The sequence below is a fragment of the Ceratotherium simum genome, chromosome 35 (assembly GCF_057802395.1).
Source record: "Ceratotherium simum simum isolate JZ-2026a chromosome 35, ASM5780239v1, whole genome shotgun sequence".
NCBI lineage: Eukaryota > Metazoa > Chordata > Mammalia > Perissodactyla > Rhinocerotidae > Ceratotherium > Ceratotherium simum.
The window spans coordinates 3,683,232-3,705,764 of record NC_141934.1 but is presented as its reverse complement, the minus strand read 5'-3'; the positions used below and the strand labels follow the sequence as shown (position 1 = coordinate 3,705,764).

The window sequence follows — 22,533 nt, the reverse complement described above, 5'->3', positions numbered from 1 at the left end:
ATGTCTGAGTTTTGGTTTTTTTCAGGCATGAAGATAAATCCAGGCAATTACCTCCATCTTGGCCAGAAGCAAAAAAATCTGGTATGTTTTATTTTGACTTCATTTTTTTAAAAAGATTATAGAATACCCAGCAAGTGAATGTAGAAGCTGAGATAGTAGCAATGAATCAACTGAGTCTAAACCCTCCCTTGTACAGATAACCAACTAGAGGCTTGGTGAGAAGTGGTAGCAGACGTAGTCAGAACCAGAATCCATCTCTTAAAGCTTGGTATAGTCATCCTTCTGACATCATCCTTTCTTCTATATCTTCTTTATATTGCCAAGTTGTTTTTAATTTTAAAGTAGCATATTTTCAAAAAAAAATACATATTTTTTAAAAAGAGAGAATGTGCTTAAATATTCAGACCTCCCCAATCCTGGCAACAAGTTGGAAGCTTATTCTCTAGAGGGGATTAGAAGGTTGCTGGACTAGGAAGCCTTCCCCAAAACCTAGAAGATGAAGTGATCTGGACCTATCAGAATGCTGAAACTCCCCAGCCCTCTTCCCCCTCTGAGCTCCCAGAAGGCCAGCAGTTCAAGGTAAACCCACCTGACAAGAGACTGGAAATTTTCTCCAGGGAATCTGACCAGCCCAAGAGGAAGTCCTAAAGGTACAGACATTGGGGATTTACCCAAAAAAGTTCAATTTTTTTAATACCCTACTCTTAAATAGAAGTGGACAACCAAAGATTGCCAGGTAGCTAAGGAAAGTCTGTAACATGAAAAACTAAAAAAACAAAAAGGGGGAAGAAAATATTGTGCAGGCAGATGAAAGCTTCAACAAACATATCAACATCCTCAGAGATAAGAAGTATTGCAACTACAGAACAAGCTCCTATTAGGAAAAAAAAAAAAAAGGAACATTCAAAGAATCAACTTGGGGGAAATCTTCTATAAAGGAGATTAAAAGACAAGAAAATTGGAGGTGGCAGGGAGAGAAAAGGTAAGAACAGAGGTAAGTCCAGGAGATCCAACATCTGATTAACATAACAGGAATTCCAGAAAGAAAAGTCAGAAAACCAAAGGAAGGAAACCATTAGCAAATAATTCAGGAAAGTTTCCCAGAAATGAAGGAGGTGAGTCCATTCTGAAAGGATTCATCAAGGGCCTGGCACAATGCATGAAAACAGACCTTCACCAGTGTGTCACTGTGAAATTTCAGAACACTGGTGACAGAAGGGAAAAAAGAGTCACATACAAAGGATCAGGATTCAGAATGGCTTCAGACTCCTCTACAGCAACACTAGATGCCTGACGGAACAGTAACAGCGCCTTGAAAGTTCTAAAGGAAAACAAATTCCAACTTAGAATTTCATAACCAATGAAATCAAGTGTGAGAGAACAAGACATTTTCAGGCATGTGGTCACTCAAAAAACTACTTCTCACATACCCCTCCTACCACGGGTACTCTACTAAAATGAGGTAACAACTCGAGAGAGGAAGAGGTTACACAGAAAACAGGAGATTGAACAAAGAGCGGTGCGGAAAGCCCATGATGACAGCAATACATCAGGCACAAGGGAGAGCAAGAAACTGGGGGTCAAGTGGTTCAAGAAGAAACTGATGAAATAGATGATGTGTGAATGTCTTTAGAGAACTCTGGGGTTTAATTGGGGACACGCAGACAGAAAACTAAGCAAATAAAAATGCACGATTATTAATTCTAGGGAAAAGCAAGTTCTGCAGAAAAAGTAATCTAGCCCACTACATGGCTCAGCTTTGATGTAAATACCCAGTCGTAATAATGTAAACACTGTTATCTAACTTGACTTATAATATCAGGGAAGTGGGTGATGGAGAGTACATGCACACTGGGCAGGAGGAATAGAGAAAAGTCAAACGATAATGCCTAAAATGGAATCACCAAGGAGCACCCAGGCAAACAGGCTTACATTGAGACATGGAGGGAGAACAGGGCAGAAGGGCAGAGCTGTTTTTCATAATAAACCTTGCAGAACTGTTTGCTCTTTCAATGTGAATAACTGATTTTCTTCTAAAGTGCTGGCTGGATATAAAACTGTTTATAAAACTACGTATTTTAGGTTAATTTCTTTTATTGTTCTAAAAAACCTCCAAATTTTTATTGTGAACATTTAATTAGAAACAAAGCCATAAATGAGAACCTCTTTCACTTTTTAGGATCTAGGGTTACAGCTAGTTTTCACTGTGTGCAGAATCGTTCAAGGCTGGTATTCCTGCATTGAATCATGTCCAAAGTCAGCTTTTCAGATTCAGGATGCCATTTGTTACTATTAAGTATAGCGTATTATTATTTATTGTTTCCTGTAAAAGTATGATAATTTAAGTTGTAATCATACTAACATAACATATTCCAGTCCAGGGTCAAAATGCAGCCTCAATGATATACTGAAACAGAGTCACCTAGCTGGGGTGGCAAGGGCACTGTTTAATAATTTTATTTATTTATTTTCCCCCCAAAGCCCCAGTATATAGTTGTATGTCATAGTTGCACATCCTTCTAGTTGCTGCATGTGGGACGTGGCCTCAGCATGGCCAGAGAAGCGGTGCGTCGGTGCGCGCCAGGGATCTGAACCCGGGCCGCCAGCAGCAGAGTGCATGCACTTAACCACTAAGCCACGGGGCCAGCCTGCAAGGGCACTGTTTAAAATGCAGATTCCTGGGTCCCACTCTAGACCAACTAATCAGTTTCCAGGGGTGGGGCCTTAGAATCTTAATTTCTAACAAGATCCCTAGCTGATGTTGAAAACCACTGCTCCCACTTGCTATAACTTAGTAGGCTTCAGTAATAAGCCAAGAAATCCATGTCTGTAAATCAAGGTGACCAGCACGGGGGATTCAGAGGAGTTGGGGGTGCTGGAGCAAGAGGCACAGGGGCTGCTCTGCGGGGATGGTCTTTGAAGCCTTATTTGACACACCTGTGGTATCTGACTGACCCACAGATGCTTGCTCCTTAGGAGTTCTTGATTACAGGAACAATACAAGGCCTGTTACCTTGTATCATGATACTGCAGTATCATGATTACAAGACAAATCTTGTTAGAAAATCTCTACTTGATGCCAGGTTAAGAGCTGTGTTGGATTTTCTTCTTCCTCTTCCATTACTTGAACAATCATCCAATGAGCAATGCTCTAAGGGCCAATAATTGATCCCTTTTCCTCAGTAGTTTGTGCTTAGCTTGCCCTACTCCAAACCGCTGCAAGACCTCTTTTCCGTATTTGACTTCTTCAGGCTGCTTTTCCAATTTCTGCGTTTTTGTCACAGTTATTCGCTTTGCACACCCTGTCCTCTCTACCTTTGCTACAGTGAAACCTGGCTGTGCCAATCAATGCTGAGACGTTCTGACAAAGGCACAAGAATCTGTCCCCCCAAATCACCACAGAACTGCTTACCAAGCCAGTACAGGAGCCACAGATGCTGGCCACTAAGATTCTAAGAATCACCTTTTAAAGTTAGATTACTTTTGCCAAATGTGAACCACTAGGGTTTTCAGGGCACAGAGACCAGAGCATTGGACTTTTTCATGGGCCAGGACCATCTGTGTTGTGTTGTTCACCATGCCCACTAAAATTACCTGAACAAAGCTCCAGGTAAGTGCCTGTGTCTGAAGACGAATGAGACAACCTGTGTATTCTCTTCTTCTGAGGGCTTGGAACAGCAGCTTAAACTCATCAATAACTGTGCTACTTCAAAATACTGGCATTTTCCCAGGACATCTCCCATGGTGTCAAAATTTAACCTGCTGCCAAAGCAAACAGAACACCATACTCCAAAATGACCACACAGTCCATATTTTCTCAAAAACAAACAAAAAACACAACCCAAAACAACCATATTTATTTAGTTTAACATTTCCCCTGATCTAAAGAGAAAGATGTCAAAAGAAAACCTAGCACACATACACAAGTACATACCCACCCCGACCCCCCACTCCCCAGCCCTGAACCCAGATAACCTAAAAAAAAATAAAAAGGCAAGCTCTGTTCAATAGATACATTTATCTTCGCTTCTGGAAGATGTTCCCACGTCCCATTCCACGTCCTCTTCCTCTTGCAGCCACTGAAAGGTGGGGTAGAGAAAGGACAAGGCCAGGTCAGTGCGGCCAATGAGTGCTCATGCTAGGGAGCAGCCAGAACCCTAGGACATCGCCATAGGAAGGGGCCTGAAAGGCCACCTGGTCCAACACCTAGCCCACCCCATTGCATTTCACAGGGGAAAATGGAGACCCAGAGAGGGGCAAGGACTGGTGCCTGGCATCAGAGCTGGAGTGGGCACCAGACTCCTGCCTTCCAGTCCAGCACTGCTCTCCACAAGAGGCTGGGAGGCAGGGTGTTGAGAGCGAAGGTGGTTGGGAGAGCAAGTCTGAGAACCACAGAAAAGACGAATTCCCAGAGCTGGCCTCAGGCGAGCTAATAATGCATGACAGATGCATTTAATTCACACTCAGAATTCTGAAACGGAGTTAAATGTTAACATCTGTTAGATCTGGGTGAGGGGTTTTATTATTCTTTGAGCTATTCTGCATGTATGAAATGTTTCATGATAGCAAAAAACACCCCCCCCAAAAAAAAACTCACAAAAAAATAAAACCACTCCTCATACAAAGGGTACAACAAGACAGCTGTTCTCTGTGACCCATGGGTTCTAGGAGGGCACCAGTGGTTTCAAAGGACAGGTGAAAATATTCTGATGGCTACTAATTAGAGCCTGACCCCTCTCTCCTCTTATAGAGCCTGGAGCCGCCCTGAAGAGGGAGGAAGTCACCCAAAACCCAGCCACATGAGACAGGACCAGAGCAAGGGGTTGGGAGAGGCACGGACGGCTCAGGCAGAGGCCAGTGGGCCTAGGCAAACTCACTGCCAAGTGCCTTCTAGTGCATAGCCACTGGGTTTCCCCTTTTGTTAGAGAAGACGGTGCAGTTACACAGCGATGAGGACAGCCCTTCCCTGAGAAGGCAGAGAACAGCAGTTCTAGCAAGAAAACTAGCATTTCTGAAAATCATTCCTTCTCCAGAACAAAAGGTCCAGAGCTCCTGGTTCCATCTCCCCACAACTGCCTCTTGTGTAGGAAGGGCAAGGAGATTCTCTGCCCAGTTCTTTTGGAAGGTATTTGAAAGGATTACTCTACTGCATCTTTAAACTCAAAAGCTACCTCATATATAACATACGTACAGCAGCTAAAGATACTGATGGCAAATTCAGTGACTTTCCTGCTCTGTAAATCTTGTTACCAATACTAAGACAGTTTCTAAGGACTTCACTTGCTTTCTTAGCTAATCAACATGGCAGAACTTCTCATGGACCCAAATATAAAACCTCTGACTGGGCTAAACCAGAAGAAAGGCCAGTCTAAGTCACTGGGAAAAGGCTAGTCCCACTTTCGGAACATGCTACAGAAAGGATTTATTTTCAAATATAAGAAGCTTTGAAAATAGAAGTCCAGCCCCCTTTAATGGGTAAAGATGGCTTAAAACTGGTTACTCATCTGAAAACGGATCCCCACCATCAGAATTTCTCCCGATTTACACTGAGTGTCAGTACACATACCCAGCCTCTCTGAGAACTGTTGCCTGCTGCTTCACGAGTCAGCTAACCCACACCGAAGGGCCCCGCTCAGTAAACTAGACAAGAATAAGGTTCCTGCAGACATCTTGGACAGAATTTCTGGAAACAAAGGACCTCCTAGAGATTCATTATAGGAGACTTATCTACTCTTTCATTGAGGACAGGATTCCACATCTTTTTTCTAAGGAGCCACTCTGGATTTTGCATAAGTCATATGAATATGCTCAGGCAAGGCAAGACAGAGAAGGCAGGCCAAGGGCCCCAGTCCCTCACAAGTGGGGGCCCCAAGACCGCGGGAAAAAGCGGTGGCCATGGGTGTGAAGATGGCTGAGGTCAGGTCCACCCCTGTGCCCAGGCAATGACAGGGCCCTTTCCTAAAAGATACACAACAAACCTGTATGTTAACACCAGCGCATGAGGAACACCTACCTTGGGCCTTCAGGATAGCAGCTTTTCCCCGACCAGCCCCTGAGCCTTGGTTTTTATTTTTCATGCTCTTTAACATGGGTGCGTTTTTCAGCATGTCAGGCAAAATCAGAAAGCGGATCTTGCTGCCACGGATGTACACCTGCTCCAGTTGTGCCACTCGGCCATCTCTGTATGTGACTGTGATGTTGGACATCTGGAAGGGAATCACCACCTCATCAGTAAGGGCCAGCAGCACCAGCGGAGAACAGGGGTGCACAAAGAAGAGAAGCCTTGGCTGGTGGGAAGTCCAGAAATGCAGAAACTAACGTCATGAAATAAGAGGGCTAGGCAAAGCTGGGGGAGTATGAGTGCCTACTGTGTGCACCAGGGACTGTGCTAAGGACTTCACATTTTTGTTCCTCACAGCACCTCCAGGGTAGGTGTAAGCGTTCCCATTTTTACAGATAAAAAAACTAAGGCACTTGCCCCAAGTCAAAGAGCCAGAATGCAAGGTCTCCCGATTCGAACCCAGGTGGCTTGGCTCCAAAGCTCTAACTCTGCTTATCCTGCCTCCCTGCCAGCACGTGAAGCGCTCCCAGTGTGGATAAAATCTAACTGAAACAGCTATCACCTGCTTGTCCAAACTGTGTCCTCTCTCGCATCTTCCCTGCACACAGACCGCAAAGGCACTGTGAAGGTCAGGGGCATTCACCAGATGTGGTTCCCATCCTCTCAGAGAGCACACTCTAGGAGACAAGACAAAGCTCCTCTGGCTTGAGTGACTAGGGACTGAGAAGTGGAAGTGGCAATGCCTGTACGAAGGACCCGGATTATTGGAGAGATGTGAGGCAAGAGCTGGCACAAAGAGAGACAAGACACTCGGGCAGGAACCTACAGGTTGCAGGGACTGGAGCAGTGGAACTGGGACCAAGGACAAGGTTGTCACCTCAGAAACTACAGAGGTCACTCAACTTGTGGACAGAGGAAGGGTGGATAGGGTTAGGGCAGCACTCTGGAAGGATGAACATACCAACACGGGTAAACTGTGGGATGGAGAGGCGAGGAGCCTAGAGGTGAGACGCCAGGAGATCAGGGTGGCGTGGGAATGTGACACAAACATGCCAGCACCTATCTCAACATCACATTTACCAGAAAAAGGAGCTTATTTTATGAGTCTTCTGGATGGAAGAGGATTATAATTTATTCAGAAAGGGTCAAGCCCACATTGTAGTGAGGTGTGCAGTCTCCCCACCTTGGACTCACTTGATCTTTTCTTCAAATGCTAACTGGCCACCCAGCCTCTGCTTCAACACCCAGCGTGCAAAGACTAACAACACTCTAGGGCTGCCCTGCTATATCTGTGCAGTTGGAATGATTTCTAGAGCTTCAACACACTGTTGTGTTGCAAGGAGCGCGCGCACTTAACTGCTACACCACTTAACCGCTACACCATGGGGCCAGCCCTAAACCCACACTCTTAACCATACATCAGACCACCACTTACTTCCTACAACTGTTAAGAAGCAAATTAAATGAGGCAAGTTATCTCTAAACGCCATTGCCTACCATATAATAGAAGCACAGTAAATGGTGAATCTAAATGATAGTTAAAATGTCTATTTTGGGGGCTGTGCTGCTGCCAAGCCACTTCTCCTCCAGCACGTCCTGGCAGATCTCCCTCCTTCCTCTGTCACAATCTCCCCAACTGGCTTTGAGAATCCCTGACAGCGGCTGTAATATAAGATTTTTTTTGTGTGTGTGTGTGTGTGTGAGGAAGATCAGCCCTGAGCTAACATCCATGCTAATCCTCCTCTTTTTGCTGAGGAAGACCGGCTCTGAGCTAACATCTATTGCCAATCCTCCACCTTGTTTTTTTTTTTTCCCCAAAGCCCCAGTAGATAGTTGTATGTCATAGCTGCACATCCTTCTAGTTGCTGCATGTGGGACGCGGCCTCAGCATGGCCGGAGAAGCGGTGCGTCGGTGCGCGCCCGGGATCTGAACCCGGGCGGCCACTAGCGGAGTGCACGCGCTTAACCGCTAAGCCATGGGGCCGGCCCTGTTATATAAGATTAACACAACTTAAACTAAATGTTTTCACAAACGGCACATGTCCTGGCTAACGCAGGAAAGGTCCAAGATCACTTGCCTCTGATCACATTCTAAGAACCAGGTCTGCCATTGCTCTCATGCTCTCCCTGCAGCAGTGGAGAAATGGCTGCGCTGTGGACGAGGCCCCAAAGTCCCACCGCTCGCCGGTACAGCTTGTCAATAAGCCCAAGGCAGCAACTTGAGTGAATCAGGTTTTAATGAAAGTCAGGCAGGAACACCCAGTTTACACAACTTTCCCAAAGAGTCACAATGAAACACAGATGGCATAAGCCAGGTAGCCAACTGAAATGACATCCTGGGGGAAAGCAGATCTTAGTACAGTCAAAAATGTTGGAATCTCCTCACACATCTGGGCCGAGATGGAGCTAGCTCGAGGGTTGTAAAGCAGTGGTGGGGTGCTTCAGGATCGTCAATCACAACATCCCCATTGTGGGGCACATAGTAAGCACTCAACAAACATTTGGTCCCCTCCCCCTCTTCCCTGCCTTACCATTAATAGTAGAACCGCCTTCTTTTCCTCTGATCCCTTCTACTCATTTTCCTGCCTGAAATTCGGTAGAGCTGACAGTTTGATGCTTCCAGAGGCAAGAGGGTCTTACAGGTTTACCTTATGGTTCATCTTCAGAGACTGCCCTTAAGATCACAGACTGGGGAGTCAGAGACTTGGGTTTAGATCGCTCCTTCCATGTCTGGTCACCCTGGGCATCCTGAAGCTTGTCCTCAGAGAGGTCCTGTGATGACTGAAGGATCTACTGTATGTAAAACACTAGCATAGCACCTAGCACAGAATAAGCACACAATGAATGGAAGCTTGTGGTACTATTAAGCACACAGCCTTTCAGAGATAGGTCCTAGCTTCACAAGTTAAACTAAGACTTATTTAAAAATACTTAACAGTACCCAGATCTTGGTTTCTAAATTCTACTCCCAACTTAAAAGGAACCAAGGTTCCTTGAAGAAATGAATGATTCCAGAGCTGGGTTAGGGAAGGTAAAAGATGAGCCTGTAACAGACATCTGTGCCAGAAGGTAAGGACATGCTCCCCCAAAATGGCCAGGACATACCAAAAGGACAAAGGAGTCAGTTTGAGAGGGCTCCTACTGGCCAAATTTGGGATAATTTGAACATCAAAATAATGATAGTAAAGGATTACAACCAATTTAATAAAACAGAAACCCATGAGCCCATTTTGATAATGAAAGAATAAATGTAGTAAGGAAAGGCTCTTTCATACAGTAGACCTAATAAACAGAGAAAGAATGATGGAGTTAAAAAAAAAAAACAAACCCTTTTGCAATCATCATAGCAAAAAGATTCAAGTAAGAATCTTCACTGGGTGCTAAATAGCCAGGAGACAGGAGGGGGCTGATGAAGAACAGAATACTCACAAGATATTTACTTAAAGAATCTCCCCACAAAATTCTCATTAGTTACAAAGGCAAAGAACATACAGTGAAAAGACCACACAGCACCTTAACCAAACAATCATGGTTAACGTCACCAATAAACGGCAAACAGGCGTTTCGGGCCTCTGAGTGTGACACACTGAGGAGATGAAATCATCTATACAGTAATAGCAAAAAAAAGCACAACCCGAATCTAATCCTGAGTAAACATCAGAGAAACCCCAATCAAGGGACATTGTAAACAAATAACTGGACTCTATTCTTCAAAAACATCAATGGTGTGAAAAGCAAAAGCAGCGGAAGTGACCAAGACTAAAGCAGCATCAAGCGAGCTGACAGTTAAGTGTAGTAACTGAGGCAGAGAGGAAAACGTTACCATAAAGGACATTATTGGGACACTTGTAGAAATCAGAACATGGACTGCAGGTTAAAGTACTGATTCAATGTTGAAGTTCCTGAATTAATAACTGTACTGGGGGTACAGTAAGAGAGTATATTTGGTTTTTGGAGGGCTTTTTTTGTTTTTTTGAGGAAGATTGGCCCTGAGCTAACATCTGTTGCCAATCTTCCTCTTTTTGTCTTTTCTCCCCAAAGCCCCAGTACATAGTTGTATACCCTAGTTGTAGGTCCTTGTAGTTCTGCTATGTGGGACGCTGCCGCAGCATGGCTTGATGAGCAGTGAGTAAGTCCATCCGAACCCGCAAACCCCAGGCCGCCTAAGCGGAACGTGCCAACTTAACCGCTATGCCACCAGGCCGGCCCCGAGAGTATATTTGTTATTAGGAAATATACACAACAATTAAATACACTAATTTAAAAATTAGTTTTCCTTCTGGCTAGAGAGCTAGGTGTCTGAAGAAATTCCCAACCACGTTTCACTGAGCACTTCCAGAAGCTTTCCTGTTGTTAATTCTGGGTAGTTTTCTCCTGACAGTCATGTGAGAGCTTCTTTTTGGTTATCATTTTTACAAGAACTTATGATGCAGAGACCATTTCCCACAGACCACTATGCCACAGACAAGAAAACAGAGTTCTAACAGTCCAGTCAGTGATGAGGTAGGCATGCCAAAGGCCCCAAAGCACCATTTCAGGTCCTGCAGAATCTATCAACTCCACCACTTTCTCTCACCAAAACTAGGAATTACGTCACTCTAAAGATAGTGAAAGTGGGGGTGTGACCATTACCCTCTTTTTTAAAATAATATTTACTGTGCTTTATGATCACAAACTTAACACATGCTTGTCATTTTTTAAATGAGAAAAATATTTTTAAAAAAATTTTAATGACATATGATTTCCACTAAAAGATAACTACTCTAGTTTTCCTCAAAAACTTTTAATGCACCTTTTTTTCCTAATGTTTTATTTTTATTTATTTTTTATTGCAGTTACATTGGTTTATAACTGTATAAATTTCAGGTGTACATCATCATACTTCTATTTCTGCATAGACTACATCTTGTTCACCACCCAAATACTAATTACAATCAATCACCACACGCATGTGCCTAAACATCCCTTTTGCCCTCCTCCCTCCCCTCTTCCCCTCTGGTAATAATGCATCTTTATGTATCATTTATTGCTTGGTTTTATTTATTTTTATGTTTTTTTAATTGATGTTTTAATAGTTTTTAACATTGTGAAATTTTGGGTTGTACATTTTTGTTTGTCCATCACCATATATATGTCTCCCTTCACCCCTTGTCCCCACCCCCCACTCCCATTGCCCCTGGTAACCACAATACAGTTTTCTCTGTCCATGTGTTGGTTTAAATTCCACATATGACTGACATCCTACAGTGTTTGTCTTTCTCTTTCTGGCTTACTTCACTTAACATAATACCCTCCAGGCCCATCCACGTTGTTGCAAATGGGACGATTTTGTCTTTTTTTATGGCTGAGTAGTATTCCATTGTATATATATACCACATTTTCTTGATCCAATCATCAGTCGAGGGACACTTAGGTTGCTTCCACTTCTTGGCTATAGTGAATAATGCTGCAATGAACATAGGGGTGCATAAGCCTCTTTGGATTGTTGATTTCAGGTTCATTGGATAGATTCCCAGTAGTGGGATGTCTGGATCATAGGGCATCTCTATTTTTAATTCTTTGAGGACTCTCCATACCGTTTTCCATAGAGGCTGCACCAGTTTGCATTCCCACCAGCTGTGTATGGGGGTTCCTGTTTCTCCACATCCTCTCCAACATTTGTTGTTTTTTGTCTCGGTGATTATAGCCATTCTAACAGGCGTGAGGTGGTATCTTAGTGTTGTTTTGATTTGCATTTCCCTGATGCTTAATGATGTTGAACATCTTTTCATGTGCCTTTTGGCCATCTGTTTACCTTCTCTGGAGAAGCGTCTGTTCATTTCCTCTGCCCATTTTTTTTATCAGGTTGTTTGTTTTTTTGTTCAGAGGTGTGAGTTCTTTACATATTATGGAGATCAACCCCTTGTCAAATGTATGTTTTGCAAATGTTCTCTCACAACTGGTGAGTTGTCTGTTCATCTTGATTCTGGTTTTGCTTGTCTTGTAGAAGCTCTTTAATCTGATAAAGTCCTACTTGTTTATTTTTTCTTTAGTTTCCCTAGTCTGGGTAGGCATGTCATCCGAAAAGATTCCTTTATGACCAATGTCAAATAGCGTGTTGCCTATATTTTCTTCTATGAGTTTTATAGTTTCAGCTCTCACCTTCAGGTCTTTGATCCATTTTGAGTTAATTTTTGTGAATGGCAATAGCAGATGGTCCACTTGCATTCTTTTGCATGTGGCTGTCCAGTTTTCCCAACACCATTTATTGAAGAGACTTTCCTTTCGCCATTGTATGTTCTTAGCTCCTCTGCCGAAAATTAGCTATCCATATATGTGTGGTTTTATTTCTGGGCTTTCAATTCTGTTCCATTGATCTGTGTGTCTGTTTTTGTACCAGTACCACACTGTTTTGATTACTATTGCTTTGTAGTATGTTTTGAAGTCAGGGATTGTGATGCCTCCTGTTTTTTTTTTTTTTTTTTAATAATTTTCTTTCTTTCTTTCTTTTTACCCAAAGCCCCAGTAGATAGTTGTATGTCATAGTTTCACATCCTTCTAGTTGCTGTATGTGGGACGCGGCCTCAGCATGGCTGGAGAAGCAGTGCGTCGGTGCACGCCCGGGATCCGAACCCGGGCCGCCAGCAGCGGAGCGCACGCACTTAACCGCTAAGCCACGGGGCCGGCCCTCCTGCTTTGTTCTTTTTTCTTAGGATTGCTTTAGCTATTCGGGGTCTTTTGTTGCCCCATATGAATTTTAGTATTCTTTTTTCTATTTCCGTGAAGAATGTCATTGGGATTCTACTGAATCCCAATGGGGATTGCACTGAATCTGTAGATTGCTTTAGGTAATGTAGACATTTTAACTATGTTTATTCTTCCAATCCACGTGCATGGGATATCTTTCCATTTCTTTATGTCATCATCGATTTCTTTCAATAATGTCTTGTAGTTCTCATTGTATAGGTCTTTCACCTCCTTGGTAAGATTTATTCCTAGGTATTTTATTCTTTGTGATGCAATTGTAAATGGTATTATCTTTTTGAGCTCTCTTTCTGTTAGTTCATGATTAGCATACAGAAATGCAACTGATTTTTATAGATTGATTTTGTACCCTGCGACTTCGCTGTAATTGTTGATTATTTCTAATAGTTTTCCAACGGATTCTTTAGGGTTTTCTATATATAAAATCATGTCATCTGCAAATAGTGAGAGTTTCACTTCTTCATTACCTATTTGGATTCCTTTTATTCCTTTTTCTTGCCTAATTGCTCTGGCCAAAACCTTCAGTACTATGTTGAACAGGAGTGGTGAGAGTGGGCAGCCCTGCCTCGTTCCTGTTCTCACAGGAATGGCTTTCAGTCTTTCCCTGTTGAGTATGATGTTGGCTGTGGGTTTGTCATAAATAGCCTTATGTTGAGGTACTTTCCTTCTGTTCCCATTTTGTTGAGCGTTTTTATCATAAATGGATGTTGTATCTTGTCAACTGCCTTCTCTGTGTCTACTGAGATGACTATGTGGTTTTTATTCTTTGTTTTGTTAATGTGGTGTATCACGTTGATTGATTTGCAGATGTTGAACCACCCCTGAGTCCCTGTTATAAATCCCACTTGATCATGGTGTATGATCTTTTTAATGTATTGCTGTATTCAGTTTGCCAATATTTTGTTGAGGATTTTTGCATCTATGTTCATCAGCGATACTGGTCTATAATTTTCTTTCTTTGTATTGTCTTTGTCTGGCTTTGGTATCAGGGTGATGTTGGCCTCATAGAATGATTTAGAAATTGTTCCATCTTCCTCTATTTTTTGGAATAGTTTGAGAAGAATGGGTATTAAATCTTCTTTGAATGTTTGGTAAAATTCACCGAAAAGCCATCTGGTCCTGGACTTTTATTTTTTGGGAGGTTTTTGATTACTATTTCAATCTCTTTACTTGTGATTGGTCTATTCAGATTCTCCATTTCTTCTTGGTTCAGTTTTGGGAGGTTGTATGAGTCTAAGAATTTATCCATTTCTTCTAGATTGTCCAATTTGTTGGCATATAATTTATCATAGTATTCTCTTATAATCCTCTGTATTTCTGTGGTATCCGTTGTAATTTCTCCTCTTTCATTTCTAATTTTATTTACTTGAGCCTTTTCTCTTTTTTTCTTAGTAAGCCTGGCTAAGGGTTTGTCGATTTTGTTTATCTTCTCAAAGAACCAACTCTTTGTTTCATTAATCCTTTCTACTGTTTTTTTGGTCTCAATTTCATTTATTTCTGCTCTGATTTTTACTATTTCTCTCCTTCTGCTGACTTTGGGCTTTGTTCTTTTTCTAGTTCTGTTAGGTGTAATTTAAGGTTGCCTATTAGGGCTTTTTCTTGTTTGTTAAGGTGGGCTTGTGTCGCTATGAGTTTCCCTCTCAGGACCGCTTTTGCTGCATCCCATATGGTTTGGTATGGCATATTTTCATTTTCGTTTGTTTCCAGATAGTTTTTGATTTCTCCTTTAATTTCATCAATGATCCATTGGTTGTTCAGTAGCATGTTGTTTATTTTTTATTTTTTTTTTTTTAAAGATTTTATTTATTCATTTTTTTCCCCCCAAAGCCCCAGGAGATAGTTGTATGTCATAGGTTCACATCCTTCTAGTTGCTGTACGTGGGACTCGGCCTCAGGGTGGACGGAGAAGTGGTGCCTTGGGGCGTGCCCGGGATCCGAACCCGGGCCGCCAGCATCAGAGCGCGCGCACTTAACCGCTAAGCCACGGAGCCGGCCCAGCATGTTGTTTAATCTCCACATTTCTGTCACTTTCCGTTTTTTTTTCATGGTTCATTTCAGTTTCATAGCATTATGGTCTGAAAAGATGCTTGTTATGATTTCAATCTTCTTAAATTTATTGAGGCTTGCTTTGTTTCCCAACATATGGTCTATCCTTGAAAATGTTCCATGCGCGCTTGAGAAGAATTTGTAGTCAGATGTTTTTGGATGGAGTGCTCTGTATACGTCTACTAGGTCCATCTCGTCCAGTTTTTCATGTAAGTCTACTATTTCTTTATTGACTTTTATTGCTTGGTTTTATTTTTATAAAATTGGGAACATATTGTGGAGTTCTTTCTTTTTTCCCCATTAATGTCAACAGCATTTTCCCATGACATCAAATATTCTTCTATGCTATTTTTTTGGATGAATAACATTCTTTATGATGTACCCTTATTTGTTTAATCATAATTTATTTAACTCAGTAGAAACGTTGGTTGTTTTCAGGTTTAAAACAGCACTGTTTTTTGTTTGTTTGTTTGTTTTTGTGAGGAAGATCAGCCCTGAGCTAACATCCATGCTAATCCTCTTTTTTTTTTTTGCTGAGGAAGACCGGCTCTGAGCTAACATCTATTGCCAATCCTCCCCCTTTCCCCCCCCGCCCCCAAAGCCCCAGTAGATAGTTGTATGTCATAGTTGCACATCCTTCTAGTTGCTGTATGTGAGACGTGGCCTCAGCATGGCCGGAGAAGTGGTGCGTCGGTGCACGCCCGGGATCCGAACCCGGGCCACCAGCGCACACTTAACCGCTAAGCCACGGGGCCGGCCCAAAACAGCACTGTTTTATTAAAAACAGCTCTGCAATGGATACTCTTGCATATAAACCTCCGTCCACCATTTTGGATTGGCTTCTAGAAGTAGAACTATGGCATCAAAGGGCATGAACTCTTCTACATCAACATACGTTAAATGTGTTTCCAGAAAGGTTGTAACAATTTACACTCCTGTCAGAGTAACAAGGAACCCCGGTAGCATTATTAATTTTATCTTGCCAATTTGCAAGTTTAGACATTCTTTTTTTTTTTTTTTAAAGATTTTATTTATTTATTTTTTCCCCCCAAAGCCCCAGTAGACAGTTGTATGTCATAGCTGCACATCCTTCTAGTTGCTGTATGTGGGACTCGGCCTCAGGATGGACGGAGAAGTGGTGTCTCGGTGCACGCCCGGGATCCGAACCCAGGCCACCAGCATCGGAGCGCGCGCACTTAACCACCAAGCCATGGGGCAGGCCTAGACATTCTTGCTGTTTTCTAATTTGCATGTCTGATTATTAATAAGGCTATTATTTTGTATGTAAAATGTCTATTTATATATTTTTCTTTTATGATATATCCATTTTATGATTTGTGTCCACTTTTAATTGGGAAATTAACATTCTTCACTTGTAAATATGATTATATATTAAATACAATAAACTTTCATTGTAAAAAAAAATCACGAGATGTCCTAAGTGTCTGAATACTGCGTACAGCTGGGCCAGGAGAACACTTCTGGCATTCACTAAGAATCTAAGAAGGAACCTCTGGGGACCCTTCACCCTGGACACCTAATAAAATCCACAGCCAAATAAAAATTTCCCCCAAAGGTTAAATAAATATAGTCTAGTTTGTAAAATCAAAATGATTTGCTTATTTCTACTCATTATCCCTCACCTTAAAGCTCCTTTTATGGTTTTTAATATTTTACCAAATATCTGACTAGAGGATTCTTTCTTAAGAAATATTGTTTTTTATGATCTTAAAGAAAAATCCCTTAGTTCCCTCCTTGACAATTAATAAAGACAAGATGCTTCAAGCCTGTGGTGCATACACATAACCAAGAACAGAAATTTCCCCATTTGGGGGCTTCTGGTTCTAAATCATCCATACCAAAGCTGGGCAAGAGATGGAATATACTCCTCCATCGTTCCCATCTCTGCTACAAACGAAAATCTATTGCAGAGGATCATGTGGCGAGCCCTAGTGGCCTTGCTCAGCTCAGGAGATGCTCATAGCAGCACGTGTGGGGCACCATCATCTGTAGCTGATGCCACATCCTGTGGCACTGGCCACCTGCAGACCAGGCTTGCCTCGCATCCATGGGGTGCAGGGAGTGGGAGAGCAAGGCTCCCAGCCTTCCCAGCAAAACCTCAGATGCACAGAAGCACCTGCACCCTCTGACCCAATAAACACCATCTCAGGGACCCCATCCTTGGTTTAACGCAAGCATACATTACATTTTCAAATGTCAAAAGAGGGCAAAACAGGCTACATTAAAAACACCCAAGGAACCCAAAAAGAAGGTGTACACGGATGTTGTTGAGGACATTATCTAATATGAGACAATATCTCCTTCATCAGGGCCCAGGAAAAAATGTCTCTCATATCCGAGTGTCAAGGAAAACTGCACAACTGGTATTTTATCTTAAGGACACTCTACACCTCAGAACTGATGATTTCCTTCTGCCTGGCCTCTAGGAAACTTAGAATGGAACGTTCTGAGCTTACACCCAAACGTACCTCTATCAAATGCACAGGGACTCAGGTTTACATTTCTGGGTACTGACTGCCTGGCTTCATTTTACTGTCTCCCCAGCTGACCTGCACCTTGACCTGCACCTTGACCTATCTATTTCCATCCTACCATATGATATCTTATAAGCCACCTGTACCTCTTTTTGAAAGAAGATAGAATAAAAAATACTAAAACCTCAAAATATATTCCTAGGGGAAAAAGTCCATGCCAATCGTGACTCTGGTAGGATTCTCTCATCTGTTTTCCAAATCTTTGCAGTGTGTGATCAATCCTACTTTTATATTAGAAAATGTTATTAAAACCCAACACCCGGGGCCGGCCCTGTGGCTTAGCGGTTAAGTGCGCACCCTCCGCTGCTGGCGGCCTGGGTTCAGATCCCAGGCGCGCACCGACGCACTGCTTCTCCGGCCATGCTGAGGCCGTGTCCCACATACAGCAACTAGAAGGATGTGCAGCTATGACATACAACTGTCTACTGGGGCTTTGGGGGGAAAAAAGATAAATAAATAAAATCCTTAAAAAAAAAAAACACCCCAACATGAAATGGCAAACACTAAACTCCAGCTGCCTTCTAGCACAGAACAAGCTGCGAAAGTACTAAGAGGCTGCTCTCATCCCCGAAGCTACTAATGGGCCAGAAAAGACGGAGAGCAGCGGGGACCAAAGGACGGGAGTGAGCTGTGCTCAATGTTCACTGCCGCCGGGCTCAGCTGGCCACAGCCTGCTGGGTTTATTCAATGTGCCTGCCAGGTTTAGGCAGACCCAGCCAAGCCTCACATCTTGGCACAGGCAGTGTTTTGGGCTGAACTGTGTAGCCCCCCTTCCCCTCAAGAATTCATATGTTGAAGTCGTAACCCCCCAATACCTCAGAACGTGGTCATATTTAAAGACTGGATCTTTATAGAGATAACTGGGCCCTAATCCAACATGACTTGTTTCCTTAGAAGAGATTAGGACACTGAAATAAGGTGTCAGTTAAGGCAGAGTGTAAATAGGATTCTGTGTGTTGGGAGTGCTGAAAAATAAAGCTGGCCTCCCGAATATTTAAGGGTGGAGATTACACGCAACTTTTAGTTAGATCTTTATTCTGTGGCAAAAAAAAAAGATTAGGATACAGACACACAGAGGAGAGACCCTGTGAAGACACAGGAAGAAGATGGCCATCTATAAGCCAAGGAGAGAGGTCTGGAACAGATCCTTCATTCACAACCCTCAGAAGAAACAACCCTGTGACACCTTGATCTTGGCCTTCTAGCCTCCAGAACTCGGAGAATAAATTTCTGCTGTTTAAGCCACCAGTGTGGAACTTTGTTATGGCAGCCCTAACAGATTAATACAGGTGGGAGGCAGGTGGCTGGCCCCCACCATGTGACAAACATCTACTCATTTATTCTGCACCATCGTCCTGAGGCTGAGGTGCTATTTTTACCCAATTTAGAAAGGAGAGGACAGAGGGTGAGGGAGGTCGAAAGCTCGTCCCAAGTCACACTAGGTGGCAGGCTGCAACCTGATTCCAGATTTGTCTGTCACCAGGCTGTGTGTGCTTTACATCACACTGGCTACATGTGAGAGACCACCAATGTTATCTGGTTAGACACCCTCCTCACATTACAGATGGGAAGTCTGAGGCCCTGGAAGCTCAAAAGTTGTCCAAATAGCTGAATAAACATATTAAGATTTCCTACCCTCAGTCTTGCATTCTGCTCACCAAACTAAAGTACCCTAAAACAAATAAGGATGCCTTAAGCCAGAGGACTGGATCTATGATGGTGGTACCTCACAAAGGCAAAGGAAGCCAGGCCCCACAGGACCTTTGGAGATCCCACACCACACATCTTTATGGCATCAACACCAAGGAGAGAAATCTGCAGTCACCAGATGTCTATCTTCCCAAATGCCAGGGAAATGTCCCAGCTGGTCAACCTGGCAGGAAGATGATGCCTCAAGCTACAGAGAAATCACAAATAAATGAATGAGCCCTGACAAGAATGGATAGTTAGGACAGCTGATCTGCAGTGTGACCTTAGGTAAGTCACTTTACCTCTCTGAGAACTGGAAAATATTAACAGGTACCATATGTTGACATTTATGATGTGCAAGGTGCTGAGCTAGCTGCTGCACACACATAACTCATCTGATCTTGGGAACAGCCCTGGGGTGTAGGTTCACCCCTGTGGTGGACTTGGGAGTGCACTGCTCAGATCTCCCTTCGGGGGACAAAGGCTATTAGGAATGCAGGGAGCTAACAGCTTCCAGCCGCCACCTGTGGGATCCACTACAGCATTCAACCTGAGGCCACTTTCTCCCTAGGCTGCCAGCCAATGACTGACCACAGTGGGGGAACCAGAGCCAGACCACTTCTGCCCCATGCTAGACTCTTCTAATGAGCAATCTTTGCCTGGCCAAGACTTCCTCAGAGATACACTGCAGTCTCAGGCTCTTCCTACTCAATCCTCCTTCCTTTCCCCTCTCCTTTCACGAATGTCAGACCAGTATCCTAGACTGAAAACTCTCCTGCCTACCCCTACTCCTTCTCCTTTATTGTCAGTTCCTCCAATAAGTCTCTTGCACAACTAATTTTGTCTTGGCATCTACATCTCAGACAACTCAAAATAACACCATTCCCATTTTACGGATAAGGTAACTGAGGCGATTAACATGCCTAAGGTTAGACAATTAGGATTTAAACCCACATGTGATGGTTTAAAGAACAAGAGAGAAAGTGTGCTGATACACTTTGTAAAGCAATGTTATACAAACTCACATGATTATTAGCAAAAGGCAAACAAAATCATGCCACGGGAAGGGCACTGTATCAGGAAGCTGCCCCAACATTTATTAGCAGATTGACATTCAGTAGATGAGTCTATTAATCTTATTCTCCCTACTATACGGATGACAAACCTATCACCAATTCTGCTTACCTCACAAGGTAGTTGCTATAATCAAACAAGATGCCTCCTCCAAGAAAAATGGCAAACATACCATGTGAGTGTAAGATTCTGCTTAGCACCAAGCATTACGCAAACGTGTAGGGGCAAATGGATAATGGCCCTGATCCTGACGGATTCTACTGAAGGTAGTAGAGCTATGTTTCCTAAACAGGTCTCCAAAATATGGAAGAAAATGATTATGGGATGGAGAAAACAAAGCACAAAGTTAAATATTCCCAATGGCTCTTATTTATGCCCAAATGCCCAGCAACTATAACAGTTCCTAACACACATCAGGCACTCAATAAATAAGTGAGGAATGACAGCAACTTCAAAAAGACCTCCAATCACCATCTTTCTGTCCAAGACAGAGGCCCAAGCTTCCCCCCAGCCTCATGTGCAAAGCAAGATACCTGGCAGTTCATGTTGTCCTCCGCTTCAATGAGCTTCCCACGATACACCTCACCGGTATTTGTCTCACATGTCACAATGTGACCCTCAGCCTCGTGAAGGACTTTAATGGGCACACCAATAGACATCTTGGCAGGAAGAGAGTTCTACAGTGAAACAGACAACAGTTAGTCCATCTTTCAGAGCCTGAGAAGGCATGTGGCACACACCATGCCTCCCTCAAGGCCTGACACTCCATAAAACTTAGTAAAAATGCCAAAGCTGCACTTTCTATAGAAAAAAGGAGCTTAAGGGGCCAGCCCAGTGGCCTAGTGGTTAAGTTTGCATGCTCTGCTTAGGCGGCCCAGGGTTCACAGGTTCGGATCCCAGGTGCGGACCTATGCAGCACTCATCAAGCCATGCTGTGGCAGCGTCCCACATACAAAATAGAAAAAGAGTGGCAGAGATGTTAGCTTAGGGCCAATCTTCCTCAGCAAAAAGAGGAAGATTGGCAACAGATATGAGCTCAGGGCCAATGTTCCTCACCAAAAAAAAAAAAAAAAATAGAGCTTAACTCCTAGCTTGAGGACCCTATCTGGCAAACACATGTAAGATGTGCGGTAGGGGGAAAGAGGGGGCCTGGGAATGAAAAGAAAGTACTTTCCATCTCCCTCCCTGCTACCATATGTCCCTTTATCTTCATCAAATAACCATTAACCATACTGTGTGTTGGGGGAAAGGGGGTTGGAATGAACGTGCAAACAAGGTATCTGTCAACCCATAGTTGTGGTTAACACCACTTACATGTGGGTAGTAGTATTGGGCACATGTGTACAGTATCGGGCAATTCAGAATACAGACCAAAGGATCCAGGCAAATCTGGTAGAAGAGGCTGTGCATTCAATTCAACCCATTAAGTGCCCATGACCCTCCACTTACTTCACCATCAAGGCTAAAGAGAAAATACAAAGTGCTCACAAAGCGACAATGTGCAGGAAATCCAGGGAGGAAAAATATAATCAGGGTAAGTGACTGACTTGATGTCACAGAAGAGACAAGCAGTGGACTTTTTATTCCAAGGTGAGCAACGACTGAAGATTGGGACATATTATGTGTGGTCAAGACAGGAAAGGGAACATGAGGTTGGGAAAGACAAGTTCCCTTGGTGAGGAGCCTTAGGAGTCTAGATTTTATACTTGAAGGCAGCGGGGAATCACTGCAGGATTATAGGTAAGGAATGATCAAATGAAAAGGGAGCAGCACTTACAACAAAATGGATCGAACACGGTTTAGAAGCAGGGAAACTTGATAGAACTTCTGTAACAGCGTGGAAAGCAGGAGAGGACCAGCGCCTGAAAGGGGCATAGAGGCAGAGATGCAAAGAACTTTGAAAAAGATTACCCAGGTAGGATTTGGGGAAGGAGGCAACCAGCCAGGAATGATTTCAAGACTACTGCCTGGATGCTTCGAAAAACACTGACTTGGAGAGGTATAGAAGGCGAAGAGCATGTACTCTGGGGAAAAGCTAATGAACTCACTTCCAGGCGCTAGGGAGGCACCGCTGATGCTCGGGTGGCCCAGCCTTCTCCGCTCTTCTCCCTCCTCGAGCCCTGCAGAGCTCGTCGGCAGCGCCTCCTTCCCCAGCCCCCGGGCCCTCACGGGTGCCTCGGCCTACCCTCGCCCGCCCCCGGCCTCTCCTCACCGGCTCCGGCCTCCTCTTCCTTTCTGGGGCGGCAGGGACTCTGGCGAATGCGTAAGCGTGTGGGGAACTAATGGCGGGGCCCGCGCTCCCACAATACCACGCGTTCCCAAAATGCCTCGCGCAGGACCCGCCCCTTTCCTTTTCCTAGCGGT

At 43.6% G+C, this 22,533-nt stretch overlaps 1 protein-coding gene across 3 annotated transcripts; it reads right to left on the bottom strand.

The window, feature by feature from the left end:
- Window positions 1-3,841: 3,841 nt before the first annotated feature.
- On the bottom strand, window positions 3,842-22,527 carry SNRPD3 (small nuclear ribonucleoprotein D3 polypeptide). Of its 3 annotated transcripts, XM_087423854.1 has the most exons (5): window positions 22,382-22,527; window positions 21,947-22,031; window positions 20,703-20,846; window positions 6,014-6,206; window positions 3,842-4,079 (listed from the first exon to the last, which is right to left on the bottom strand). In XM_087423854.1, the coding sequence occupies exons 3-5, from the start codon at window positions 20,826-20,828 to the stop codon at window positions 4,018-4,020; spliced, it is 381 nt and encodes a 126-aa protein (XP_087279980.1). In that variant the 5' UTR covers window positions 20,829-20,846; window positions 21,947-22,031; window positions 22,382-22,527; the 3' UTR covers window positions 3,842-4,017. The 3 variants fall into 3 exon arrangements, with proteins under 3 accessions (XP_087279980.1, XP_004443150.1, XP_087279981.1); XM_004443093.3 differs by lacking the exon at window positions 21,947-22,031; XM_087423855.1 differs by lacking the exons at window positions 21,947-22,031; window positions 22,382-22,527 and adding an exon at window positions 22,218-22,336.
- Window positions 22,528-22,533: the final 6 nt, after the last annotated feature.